Genomic DNA, 14,183 nt, shown 5'->3' with positions numbered 1-14,183 from the left:
CGCAGTTTGGTCACCCCATTCATGCGTTGCAAACAGACAACGGGAAGGAGTTCGATAATCTTGCAATCCGCAACCTTCTCGCCACACACGGCACGATTTTTCGTCTCACTTGCCCGTACACTTCGCAACAAAATGGCCGCCCTGAGCACGTGCTTCGCACTCTTAATGACTGCGTTCGCACCCTCCTCTTTCACGCCAACGTGCCACCATGTTTCTGGCCTGACGCGCTCGCCACCGCATCACTGCTCCTCAACATCCGTCCCTGTCGCACTCGCGGGAATTTTGCTCCTCATCATCTTTTGTTCGGCACGCCACCTTCCAACACCGAGCTTCGCATTTTCAGTTGCTTGTGCTACCCTAGCATCGCTTCCACTACTTCTCATAAGCTCGCACCACGCCCTGTGGCCTGTATTTTTCTTGGATATCCCCCCAACACCAAAGGCTACCGCTGCTATGATCCTATCTCACATCGGGTCATCACTTACCGACACGTTTACATTGATGAGATGGTTTTTTCGTTTCAGCAGGTACCTTCGGATGTTGCGGCCTTGCCCGCTCCTGGTGACGGCCGCTCGGGCGCTTCTCTCGGGCCGCCTCCTGGCTTTGAGGGTGCCTCCCGTGCCCCGGGTCGAGTTCCTCCCCGGCCGGTTTCCTTAGGGGCCGCACCTCTCCCGGCGCCTGCGACGCCCCCTGCGCCACCATCGGCGCGGGCCTCCTCGGTGCCCCCCGCGCCCTAGCCGGCGGCCTCGCCCGCGGCGACCTTCCCCGCGCCCTCGCCGGCGGCCTCGCCCGCGGCGGACTCACCCGCGGCATCAGTGGCGGCGGGCTCTTCTTCGTCCTCGCCCGTCGCCCCGGACTCGCTGCCCCGCCCGATGACTCGCTCTCGGGCCGGTACCTTCTGCCCGAGTACGTGGTACACTAGCGATGAGTATCTTCTCGCCGCTTCCATCTCCGAGCCGTCCCCTCTCCCATCGTCAGCTCGAGCCGCCCTTCGGGACCCTCATTGGCTCGCTGCGATGCAGAAAGAGTTCGATGCGCTCCAACGGAACCGCACCTGGTAGCTTGTCCCTCGGCCACCTCGTGCCAACATCATCACGGGCAAGTGGGTCTTTCGGCATAAGACTCATCCCGACGGGACTCTCAAGCGCTACAAAGCTCGCTGGGTGGTTCGAGGCTTTCGGCAACGTGCGGGCGTGGACTTCACCGACACTTTTGCTCCGATTGTTAAACCGGGCACGATCCGCACCGTGCTTCAGCTGGCCGTCTCCCGAGCTTGGCCCGTGCATCAGTTGGACGTTTCCAACGCCTTCTTGCACGGCCACCTCGCCGAGCAGGTGTTCTGTGAGCAGCCCACCGGCTTCGTCGACGCCACACATCCGGACCATGTGTGCTTGCTCTCCCGTTCTCTTTACGGGTTGAAGCAGGCGCCTCAGGCCTGGTACCAGCGCATTGCTGCCTTCCTGCAGACGATCGGATTTACATCGACCCGCTCTGACGCGTCCCTCTTCGTGTACCATCACGGGGTTGACACGGCCTACTTGTTGCTCTACGTCGACGACATCATCCTGACGGCTTCCACTGGTGCGCTTCTCCAGCGGCTTACTGCTCGTCTTCGCGATGGGTTTGCCCTGAAGGACTTGGGGCCCCTCCACTACTTCCTCGACATTGAGGTGGTTCGACGGCCAAATGGGTTCTTTCTGCACCAGCAGCGTTACGCCCATGAGCTTCTCGATCGTGCCGGCATGCTTAACTGCAAGCCTGCTCCCACGCCTGTTGACACCAAGGCTAAGGTTTCAGCTCTGGAGGGCTCTCTCGCATCCGACGCGGCCTTCTAACGCTCCATTGTGGGTGCCCTGCAGTACCTCACTCTGACGCGCCCCGACTTGTAGTATGTCGTTCAGCAGGTCTGTCTTCACATGCATGCTCCGCGTGACTCTCACTGGACCTTGGTGAAGCGTATACTCCGTTACATACGCGGCACTACGTCCATGGGACTTACACTGACGGCCTCTGCCTCTACCGACCTCGTCGCGTACTCTGATGCAGACTGGGCTGGCTGCCCGGACACACGGCGCTCCAGTTCGGGGTACTGTGTCTACCTTGGGCCGTCTCTGATCTCTTGGTCTTCCAAGCAACAGCCCACAGTCTCTCGCTCGAGTGCCGAGACAGAGTATCGGGCAGTGGCTAACGCCGTTGCCGAATGCTCTTGGCTTCGTCAGCTGCTCCAGGAGTTGCTTTGTGATGTTCACAAGGCCACACTCGTCTACTGCGACAACGTCTCCGCCGTGTATCTCTTCGCCAACCTGGTCCATCATCGACGAACGAAGCACATTGAGCTCGACATACACTTTGTTCGTGAGCAAGTGGCCCTTGGGAGCATCCGGGTCCTCCACGTCCCGACGTCGCAACAGTTTGCCGATGTTATGGCAAAAGGACTGCCTACTTCTGTTTTCGAGGAGTTCAGGTCCAGTCTTTGCGTCTCCGGCGACGCTTCGACTGCGGGGGTGTGTTGAATATATGGTTTGTGCATGTATATTGTATAGTCCGGCCCACCTCGTAGTCATTGTATAGTTGAGGTTGTGGCCCACCTTGTACTCCATATATACGTGCGCTATGCACTGATCAATACATCGAGTTGCATTGCCAAAATATTCGTTTCCAATAGAAAGACTTGTACATCATGCAGGCCGTGTTTTACACCCCCAGCTCGCCATGCCTCTGCTACAACTTCCTCAAGAGCCGCCTCACGTTCCTATATTACCTCATAACGCCGTACACATCTTACCCTACCTCCGGATTCAGGGATACACCTCACAAGGAGAGGAAGATGGTCTGGACAGGAATATACCAAACGCTTCACCGCTGCTTCTGGAAATTTATTTCTCCGCATGTTATCAGCAACTACCCTATCCAACCCGACCTGCACATTAGCACGCCCGCTGCGCTTATTATCATAAAGTGAACAGGTAACCAGAGAAATCGAGATCCGCGAGGTTGCATGCCTCAAGCACATCCCGGAAAGCAATCATCTGTTTAGGTGACCTCGTTGTATCCGACAAATGTTCATAGACTCACATAACCTCATTGAAATCTCCTGCTAGGAGCCGAGGTATATCATCTTGAGCTTTCAATCTTTTTAGCCCATTCCACATTAAGTATCGATTTTTCACTCTCGGTTCCCCATACACAAAGGTAATTCTCCATCAGCAGGTAACCGGACATACGCATCAATCCATCTTTTATTACAATCACGGATATCAACGAACAACGACTCATCAAAAAGAAAAAAACTTATACTATGCCTATGTCAAATTTATACGTTTATCATCACTTGTCAGTGGTAAACTGGAAGGAAGGTCAGCAGATAAAAGAAGTGCAGATAGCAGAAGACATATGAGACATTTATCATCATTTCCAAACCTCTTTAGAATATATCATCATGAGCTTGATCCATCATCTGTATGATCGCCAGAATACAATTATACAGTGTAAAATTGTGACCCATGTATTCTATGATGCCCACCAAAAATAACATCACTTATTTGGTACTCCCTCTGTTAACTATTATAAGATGTTCTAACTTTTTTATGAATTGGATGTATATAGATACGTCTTAGTGTGTTTGTTTGCTCATTTCAGTCTGTATGTACTCTATATTGAAATATCCAAAACAACTTATAATTAAGGCAGTAACAGCTAAGGTGATACATATGCTAGAATTTAGCATGTAACTTCACATGGAAAGATGTCAATAAACTTTCAGCATAGTTGGTCGTTCTTGAGGCAAAGAAAGTAGGCAGTAAAATGCAAAATGCGGCAAAGATGCATTCTTTCAGAGTAAATTGCACAAAACCATCACTTTGAAGGCTAGGTTTACGAAAAACACTACAATATATTTTTTTGTAGAAAACACCACGCCTACAGTAATCTTTTTGCAAAAAACACTGATCGGCGTATTAGTCTCGTTTGAGCACGTTTATGACAAATGGGACCCGCTCTTCGCTGATGTGGCATAACGTTTCGTGCCAATGGATTTTGATCTAAATTTACAAACTAGTCCCTAGAATTATACACCCCTGAATCAAAATGCAAAATCACAATTAGCCCCCCACATGCATAAAACCAATAGCACCGGGGCCATGGGCTCTCGTTGCTGGCTGGGGCGGCGCCCATAGAGGCTTGGGGCGGCTGAGGGACCTCGCCGGCGTCGAGGTCTAGCACCTCCTCTTCTCTCTAATTGGTGCTGGTGCGAGCTCAATTTGGATGGATTGGGGCGAGCCCGATTTGGATCTTGGCAGCGACCAGGATGAGCTCCAGCATGCGCATGTCGTCCCGCTGTCGTTGTAGTCGGGGCGCCCGTCGAAGGGCCGCGCCGACGGCCGGGGAACCAAGCACTTCTTGCTGCCGCTGCCAAAGTTGATCTGCCCTTGGGCCCGCTGCAGGCCGGGGCGCCCGCCATGGGCCACGCCGGCGGCCAGGGAACCAGGCACGGATGGTGCCGCCGCCGCCGAAGGGCCATGGGCACCGGTTGCAGGGCTGCGCCTTGCGCTCCGGCTGCAGGTCAAGCCGGATGTCGCTGGATCCGGCGTGGGGTGCGGAGGTGGAAGCGGATGTCGTCGGGGTCCGGCATGGGGCGCGGCGGTGGAGCCGGTGAGCCTGTGGTGGCGCGGTGAGAGGGCCTGGCAGCATGGGGGAAGAACGTTGGGGGTGTTTTTGCTTTAAACACCAACTAACAGCAAAACATTATGCCACATCAGCGAAGAGCAGGTCTCATTTGTCATAAACATGCTCAAACGAGACTAATATGCCGATCAGTGTTTTTTGCAAAAAAATTACCGTAGACGTGGTGGTTTCTGCAAAAGAAAAAAAGTATTATAGTGTTTTTCGCAAACTTAGCCTTTAAAGTGATGGTTTTGTGTAATTTATTCCATTGTTTCACGTCTGTTGCCTCATCAATATTGGATTATCTTTTGGAGGAAATTGGTCCTTGCGTGAAGAATTAAAAGCATGCATATCTCCTGGACGTTTTCCCATCATGCTCTCAGTCGGTTCAAAACAATATCGTGCCGATATGGGTACAGTTCAAGTATGTGCAATTGCCATGTCTTCCACGGCACTGATGTTGAACACGATGAGTACAGTTCAAGTAGAGGGAAATACATATCTATTATCAACTGACGTCCGCTGGAATATGGTACAAGATGGTCTGAAATGTCTTAAATTTCAAATCCAAGTTGTTGAACCTGGACTGCCTCAAAGAGCGCACAGGGCACACGCATAGACACAGCGTCACAGCCGAGGAGGATATGGTCAATTGACTCCTCGCACTGGTCGGCATGGCGCCCGACGTGGCAAACCCCGTCATGCTTATCTGTCGGACTATCAGCACATATTCCTAATCGACAGCCACGCGAAGGAGCGACAAGATAGTGGAGCTCGCGAGCTCCAGAGCTCCTCCTCCACAGGGAACGCCTTCATGCCCGCGGACAGGGCATTGTACGAAGAAATAGCAGAGATAACAGAAGTTCAGAGTGTCGAACACATATGAGACTATTATCATCACTTCGAACCTACTCTGAAAATATTATCATAACCTTGATCCATGATCTGTATGATCATCGAAAGAACAATTATACAGTGTAACATCGTGACCCAACAGACATATATGGGTCACGATGTTACACTGTATATCCATGGCTAAGTTCGAGATGAAGTTACGCTGTATAATTTATTCGGTTTGAAAATGCTTGGACAGCTAAGTTAGTGTTAAAGTTGTGTCGAATATTATTGTACAAGTTAGGTTACAGTTGGACTTGGAGTCGTACGGTGTGTAGACAGGATATGGAGTCGTGTTCAAGTAGGACACTTGTATCCTAGGCCTCTCATATATAGCGGGGTAGACACACGATATAACCTATGCCAACATAATAGCACCGGAATGCAGGGGAAGCCGGCGGCATGTGCCGGTGTTCAGGGCGACCGGGTGCGGTATTGTGACGGTGTCACGGGGAGGAGCGCCCGTAGGCAAGCTCCGGGGATGTAGCTATATCGGTGAACCTCGTTAACAAATCTCGGTGTCGTGCTCGTGTGATTGCTTGGTCCTCGGATGATCAACGGTATGCCTCGGATTTATTCTAACAAGTGGTATCATGAGCAAGGTTCAAAGGAGGTCGCGGTTGTTGTTGATCTAGAGGAAGTATCGAGTTGAGATGCAGCCGGCTGCGGTGTAGTTCTTGACAAGATTGAAAAAAAGCGATCGAAGCGGCGCAGCAGATCGATGGAAGCTGCGCGGCGTGCACACGCGGCTTGACAGCGATTGGGGCAGCAGGTGCGTGGCGGCGGCAGGGCTAGAGCACTGCCTGGAGCAGGCCCACATGACCCAATCAACGCGAGGCGATGGCCTCGTCTGGGTGCGGGTCCGAGTAGGCCGGCGGGGCACAGCTCGGATGCGGCAAGTGCAAACCACGCTGCTGGAGTCCCCAGGCTAGACGCGTGCGAAGCGGAAGCTGCGAACTAATCGATCTGGAGCAGGCTGGGCAAAGACACGAAAGATTTTGTTTGAGAAAAAAAAAAGAGGGACCGAGTCCCAAGAGGAGACGTGATCTCCTAGCCTCCGAGCCGGGCGGCTGCAGCCGTGCACGCGCACGTTGAAAGCAGCAGCGGCTGTAGGGAAGACGAGGCAAGGCAGCCGATTAGATTCGTGCGTGAGAAAATGCATCATGGTGACACATCCATTGGAAAGCAAGAAGGTCATGGCAAGGCAAAGCTAGCATTGCATGTTTTGTGCAAGGGAGCCACCACGTGAAGGGCAAAGATTTTATTTCTTTTGGTTTTACTACTAGTAGTACGCGGAGGTTCTGTTCGTGTGCTTGGGGCATCTCGTGGAAAGCTCAAATAATTTTGCGCAAAGTCAGCTGTACAAAGAACCATGGCATCAACGGGTATCAGGTTTGAGGTGGAGAAGTTTGATGAAACCGAAAGCCTTGGGTTATGGCAAACAATGGTGAAATATTTATTGGCACAACATGGATGCTTGAAAGCATTGCGGGAAGTCATGTCAGCTGAGATGGAGTTATCATGTGATGGATGGGAATTCGCAGAATGATTTGGGAACCTGGGTCGGACTGGACAGTCTGACGGGATCGATGCAAGTCGGTTGGTACAGAAGACGGTGCGGGATCGGCGACAACGATATAGGAGCGTGATGTTGATGGTGACCGACTTCTGGGGCGTGAAAACACGTGGCACAGGCCCGAGGGCTTGTGTGGCTTCGACAAGACTATGGCGCGGGGTTAATCCAAGACGGTGCACATGTGAGTTTGAAGTCGACGGGGCGTGGGGGTGGACTGATCATCTACCATGAAATCATGTTGAAGGTGGAGCTGGATTGAGGGGCTACGATGTAAGGATCCAAGGAATCGAAGCCTATTCAGTAAGGGGGAAAAGCGAGTGACATGCAGTTCGGACTGGAGCTTAGTGGTCTGATGAAAGTGTGAAACTCGTCATCGGTCGGTGATGATCGGTGGTACTCTGCAGTGGAGGTTGAGTGGTGTGGTTTCACGACCCTTGAGACTTGACCGGGATAGCGGAGGCTCGACGTGGTAATAGCGGTGAGGCGTGCGGTGCGCACGAGACATGAAGACGGACCAGGGCTCTGGTGGTCATACATGTGGTGAGACAACTGCGAATTTGACTCGGGATGACTACAAGCAACGGTGAAATTCCTTCAAGTTTCAGACATGCGGTCAAGAAAAGAGCGGTGATGTTGAGTTCAGGTAACTCTTATGTGTGACACCCAATATGTGAGTTGTTCAATTTCACGCAGGTTAGTGATCAGTGTGTGATGGCGTTGGACTGATACTCTGAAAGTTGGAAGCGCAAACTAGAGTAATGTGAAAATTAATTTCGTTCGAGTGTTGACTCTGGTCAAGAAAAGAAGGGACTACAAGTTGCAGGTGGAGTCATATGGAGTAGCAGCGGTACTCATGGGATAAGCTCAAGTCCAATGTACACGAAGGTTTGACGCACGGACGAATTCAAGGTGGTGGAGAATATTCGTCAAGGTGGAGTTTGTTAAAGTTGTGTCGAATATTATTGTACAAGTTAGGTTACAGTTGGATTTGGAGTCGTACGGTGTGTAGACAGGATATGGAGTAGTGTCCAAGTAAGACACTTGTATCCTAGGCCTCTCATATATAGCGGGGTAGACACACGATGTAACCTATGCCAACATAATAGCACCGGAACGCAGGGAAAGCCGGCGGCATGTGCCGATGTCCAGGGCGACCGGGTGCGGTATTGTGACGGTGTCACGGGGAGGAGCGCCCGTAGGCAAGCTTCGAGGATATAGCCATATCGGTGAACCTCGTTAACAAATCTCGGTGTCGTGCTCGTGTGATTGCTTGGTCCTCGGATGATCAATGGTATGCCTCGGATTTATTCTAACAGTTAGCCTAAGTTTTATTCAGTACTAAACAAGGCTAAGATGCTACATCTGGAAGAATTTAACATGTGACTTCAGATGGAAAGATCTCGATAAACTTTCAGCATAGTTGGCCTTTCTTTGGGTGAAGGAGTTAGGCACTCAAATGCCACAGAGATGCACCGTCTCACTTCTTCCTCTCCAGCTTCGGGTTGTGGAAGTCGTTTGTCCAAAATTTCTTCCAGTAGAAACTGGTCCTCGAGTGAAGAATGAAAAGCCTGCAAATCTCCAGGGTGTTTGCCCATCAACACCTCAAGCACCACAACGCCAAAGCTATATACATCACATTTCTCTGTAATTAGGGAAGTGTAGGAACATTCTGCATCCAACACAGGAACATAAGAATCAAGAGTATGCATCAGTGCAGAGCATTCCATCTAACACAGTATACTAGAGAATATAGTATTGCATGGAATAAACATACCAGGTGCTATGTAGCCGTGGGTCCCTGCTAGTGCACTCCAGTTTGACGAATCAGGTTTTAACATTCTTGCAATACCGAAGTCCAAGACAAATGCTTTGAAATCAGTATCTAGTAAGATGTTTCTGCTTGTGATGTCTCGATGAATTATGGGTGGGTGAACATCATGATGGAGGTAAGCGATGGCTTGAGCCAGATCTCTTATTAAAGCTGTCCTCCTTTGCCAGTGGAACTGGATTGCTAGTTCTTCATTTCTTAAGGTTGAAGCTAGATTTCCTCTCTCTATATACTGGCACACAAGGAACCGGAACCGCGGATGAGAACAATATCCATATAGCTTGACGATGCTGCGTTGGCGAATTGTTGTTAACATTTGAATCTCATGCCGGAATCTTTCTTCATCATGTGCCTCTTCATCGCCTGCATGGAGTTTCTTTACTGCGACCACTTGTTCATCTTGAAGTTCTGCTTTATAAACACTGCCGTATGATCCCTCTCCAATGCAATGTTTCTTATCGAAATTGTCAGTTGCATTGATAATATCTTCAAATGCTATTCTGCCATCAAAGCTCCATACAGAGAACACATCCCTTTTGCGCACGACATCAGTATTTTGAGGTACTTTCTTGCGGCAAATCATAAAGGCAATCACACCTGCTGTTATTGAAATAGTAGCGACAAACATAGTAAGACTGACTGGTAGTATAATCTTTTGGTGCTTTCGCCTATGATCTGCAGGGGGCAAATCACAAGGAGACAGTCCAACAAGGTCTCCGCAAAGACCTTTGTTGTGGAGAAACCATTCAGCTGATGCATTCTGGATCCCATTTGGGACAGTGCCTTCTAGGAGGTTATATGCAACATCAAATATTGATAGGCTTTGCATGCTTGCAATGGAGGCAGGGAGCACCACTGAATTGATTGTGTGAGAAGTTTACATACATCAGCATCTCTAGGTTGCTGAGTTCTGACGGTATTGGTCCACTGATACTATTCATGCTAAGATCAAGCATTCTTTGCAGGGAAGCTAAATGGCCCAAACTACCAGGAAGAATTCCACTAAGGCTGTTGTTATTCATGTGTAATGACTGCAGTTTCAAACAATTTCCCATCTCTTCTGGCACTTTACCGCTCAACAGGTTGCTTGAGAAATCAAGAATCTCAAGATTGCTAAGTTGGCCGATTTGCTTAGGGATCTGGCCAGATAGTTGATTGTTTCTTAAATCCATCCAATAGAGGTTGCTTAACTTGCCAATTTCCGGTGGTATCTCACTGGTCAACCTATTGAAACTCAGTTTAAGCTTTCCAAGATTTTTTAGCACCCCAACCACAGAAGGTATACTGCCTTGTATCATGTTGTGTGCAAAATTAATACTTGTCAAGTTTTGAGATGAGCCCCAATTCGGCGAGAGCTGCCCAACAAACCTATTTGAAGATAAATTGATCGTATCGAGGTGTGGATACACACCAAATGCTTCAGTTATGTCTCCCTCAATATGATTATTGGCAATCATGAGCGATGTTAGTGAACTGCAATCCCTCAAGCCTTTTGGGACAGGACCATCTAGATTGTTGTTATGAACTTGTAAAACCTGTAGCTTTTTACTTTGGCACAAATCTGGCAAGTGTCCAATCAGCTGGTTGTCATCCAGTGCAATGACTCAACCTGGCAATCGGGTCGGGTTCGGTCGGGTCGACATCTACCAAACCCATGCCCAAATACTAATCGGGTCGATCATCCACCCATGACACTACCCATGGGTTTGATTCCAGACCCATGCCCAAACCCATCGGGTGACCCGACCCAATCGGGCACCCATCGGGTCTGAACTGCACCAACGTGCAGTGCGGGGTTGATCACAGGTTGGAACTTCAGCCTCCCCGAAGCCTCCTTTAATTTATAGCGGTGCTCCTACTTGAATCTCACCGAGTTGGCGAGGTGGTACTAAAACTACCTTGTTTGTGCTATTTGCTGCGACTGTAGGTAGCAGGAATTAACATGGGCTGGCTAGCCCATGGGCCTGCTACATATGTCTCACGGTCTTTCACAATTTTGTAATCACAAATTCGGTAGTTGGGAAAGTTGTAAATGGGCATTATGGGCTGCTGCCAATCTGTCATGGCCACATGACGTGGGCTTCAACGTGGTAGGGTCGTAGGGATGGTGGACCTAGGATGCTTAGAAGGCATGGTGATATCACAGTATTCTACATATTTGTTAGACAAATAGAGATAGACAACCTATTTGTTAGATAAATAGAAAGTAGCACACAGACATGTATTTAATTATTAATATACTAATCGGGCGACCCATCGGGTAACCCACGGGCACGAACCTATGCCCATACCCTACCCACGATTAATCGGGTTACCCGTGGGTAAGACCCATGGGCGAATACCGTGACCCATACCCTACCCATTCGGGTCGGGTACCCATGGGCGACCAAACCCATGGGTCAAACTGCCGGGTTGAGCAATGACGACTAAATTGGTAAGGTTGGACAATGCCGGAGGCACAGGGCCGGAGAGCTGGTTGTTGAACAGTCGCATTTGTGTCATCTTGACCAATTTTCCATAACTTGGAGGGATTGAGCCAGACAATTGGTTTTCATAGGACATAAGATACTCCAAATTTACCAAATTTCCTAACTCGGTCGGCAATTCCCCGGAGATACTATTGTTATGTATTATTAATTGTTTGAGTGAAGACATGTTCCCAATACTTGATGGCACTGATCCAACTATCAAATTGTCCGAGAGGGCAAGGGTTTCCAGATTCACGAGATTCCCAAACTCATGAGGGATGGATCCGGTTATGTGGTTACCAAAAAGAGAAAAATAGGTCACTGAAGTAAGATTTCCAGCAACACTATAAGGAACAGGGCCGGTCAAATGGTTATCTGACAAGTCCAAGCTAATCAAGCTCGAGAGCATCCCAAACTCTGCCGGTATTGTACCAGTGTATTGGTTCCTATATGCCGTCAGGTATGTGAGCACTGTCAGGTTACCAAGGGAGGGCGGAATTGTGCCGCTCAGATTGTTTTTCTCCAAGTGTAGTACTTGCAGGGTTTGGATGTGTCCTAGCTCTTTAGGTATGGGTCCTGACAGACGATTATCAGAAAGGTCCAGATAGTTGAGGTTGGTCAGGTTTGCAAGGGCGGAAGGTACATGGCCAGAAATGTCATTAAGGCTCAAATCCATCTCTCTCATGTTCTGAAGCTGTCCGAGGTGCCAGGGGATGTTACCTGAGAGCCTATTCCCACGTAGATAAAGAAAACCAAGTCTTGAGAGATTACCTAAAGCAGGAGGGATTTGTCCGGTGAGATTGTTGCTGGAGAGGTCCATCCCTGTGAGCTGTCCAAGGTTGCAGAATGATGCAGGTATGTGCCCGCTGAGCTGATCACCAGAGAAGTTGAGGGTGGAAAGCATGGAAAGAGAGCCGATGCCTGGAGGGATGGCACCGGAGAGATGGTAGTTGTCACTGAGATCGAGGTTGACAAGGTAAGGGAGCGACTGGAATCTCAGTTTGTCCAGTCGCCCTGCAATGCCGGCGCCATCAAGGGAAATTCCTGTGATGACCTTCCCCATGGTTCCTCTGCGTGACAGAGTGTCCCCGCAGGTGATGCCGGTCCAGTTGCACGGGTACATGCCATCGTCTCCCCAGGTTCCCAGCTGGTGCTTGGACGAGTACTTGACGGATGATTTCCAGTGGAGAAGTGCCCCAGCTTGGGATCTCAGCGAAGTGCCGCGGCGTGCTGCTGCTGCAGGCGTGGCGCAGCCCTCGGCTTGCCCGGAATTAAGGACAGGCAGCAGCAGGAGGAGCAACACGAGAACCAGGCGATGTAGCAGCGTTGGCACCATGGAATTCGCCATGATCTCACGATGTACTATGAAGATGACTGCATAGGCCAAGTGATCATGTAAACTGAAGTAGTCCCACAAGTCTGGCAGAAAGACACACACAGGCGAAAAAATATGGTCAAGGAGATAGAGAGAATAGCGCACCTCCGGTGTGTGAGAGCAGAACGCCAAAACCCGGTGATGGTGGTGTGTGAGTTGGGTACTCATCTGGCTCGGTTCTCCAGGGGTTTATAAACACATTTGAAGCAGCCTAACACACCTATGCACTTGCCTCTCACCTGCATCGAAGACCTTGGCTGAGTCCAATCTGGCTGGCATAATGTTCTGCGATTGATGCGGTCTAAGATTTTCGGTTTCAGATCATTGTGACTGGTTCTCTGTGATGATTCCACTCAAAAGAAGAATAGAATATCAATGCTTGTCACGTGGACGTTGATTATTGCTTGGTTTTCCATGCGTCAACAGGAAGTGAACATAATTGCATTGTTGACTGTATTCGACATGGACAGCTTGACGTTTATGTGTGCAAATGACATATCTTCAACGGCTAGCTACGCTGACGGTGAATGCAATTAATGCAGTTCAAACAGAGGAAATGTATATCCAGAAGTTACATTCGTTTGGAATGGAGGACGCTCCTCTGCCGTGCGCTACGTGCCGTTGGGCCACTGACATGTGGGCCAGGTTCCCAAAAGGCCCACATGTCAGTGACAGAACGGCAGGCTGCCGTACATCAGAGGATCCTCGTCCGTTTGGAATATGGTAGAGGATGGTCTGAAATGACTTTCAGAGGTAGTGATTGCGGCTCCTCCTTTTCAGCCTATAGCTTAGGGCATGTCCACCAATCGATTTCTATGACCGTCACTAAGGGGAGAGAGTAAGCAACCCCATTCGAAGTAACAACTTCTCCAACTGTTGATCTATCTATCTTGTAAACCAACATTATTTTGTTGCTGCATATATGATTGATTTGTGGGAACCTACAATGTAGGAGTACTTTTTTAACTTTGTGGCCTATATTGTTTTGTTAGAATTCAATGCATTCCCATCCCGTCAACAAGAATCCAGAAGAACAGAATTCAAGACATCCACCTAAAAAATTTAGGAACTCTCCTGAATAGTTCTAATCTAGGCTTTGCCAAAGTAGTAGTGCTAGGCCGCTGACCACTGAACTTTCATTAAGCAAAGCTGAAGAGACTAACCCAAATGGCCATAGATGAACTAGGCCGCTGGAATCACTCGAACCTGCTGCCGAAACCAATCCGTGTGAGGAGAAGACCACCTAGCGGCGGAAGTGCAGCCACCAGTGCCGTCGATGAGCAGCGGCAGAGGAGCGCCCGCTCCTCCCACTAAGGCCGCGCCCCTTCTGTACCATCGCGACGCCTAGTCTCTGTCTCTCCTTGCGGCGAGACATCTCCA

At 49.7% G+C, this 14,183-nt stretch overlaps 1 protein-coding gene across 2 annotated transcripts; it reads right to left on the bottom strand.

Moving 5' to 3' along the window:
- Nucleotides 1-8,418: 8,418 nt before the first annotated feature.
- LOC123104634 (probable leucine-rich repeat receptor-like protein kinase At1g35710) lies at nucleotides 8,419-14,183 on the bottom strand. Of its 2 annotated transcripts, XM_044526510.1 has the most exons (4): nucleotides 12,909-14,183; nucleotides 12,200-12,802; nucleotides 8,907-9,560; nucleotides 8,419-8,801 (listed from the first exon to the last, which is right to left on the bottom strand). In XM_044526510.1, exons 2-4 carry the CDS (start codon nucleotides 12,774-12,776, stop codon nucleotides 8,518-8,520), a joined length of 1,515 nt encoding a protein of 504 aa, XP_044382445.1. In that variant the 5' UTR covers nucleotides 12,777-12,802; nucleotides 12,909-14,183; the 3' UTR covers nucleotides 8,419-8,517. The 2 variants fall into 2 exon arrangements, with proteins under 2 accessions (XP_044382445.1, XP_044382444.1); XM_044526509.1 differs by having other exon boundaries at nucleotides 12,200-14,183.

The sequence above is a fragment of the Triticum aestivum genome, chromosome 5A, assembly GCF_018294505.1.
Source record: "Triticum aestivum cultivar Chinese Spring chromosome 5A, IWGSC CS RefSeq v2.1, whole genome shotgun sequence".
Classification (NCBI taxonomy): domain Eukaryota; kingdom Viridiplantae; phylum Streptophyta; class Magnoliopsida; order Poales; family Poaceae; genus Triticum; species Triticum aestivum.
The sequence above is the reverse complement of the archived record's forward strand: the minus strand, read 5'-3'. Positions and strand labels throughout refer to the sequence as shown.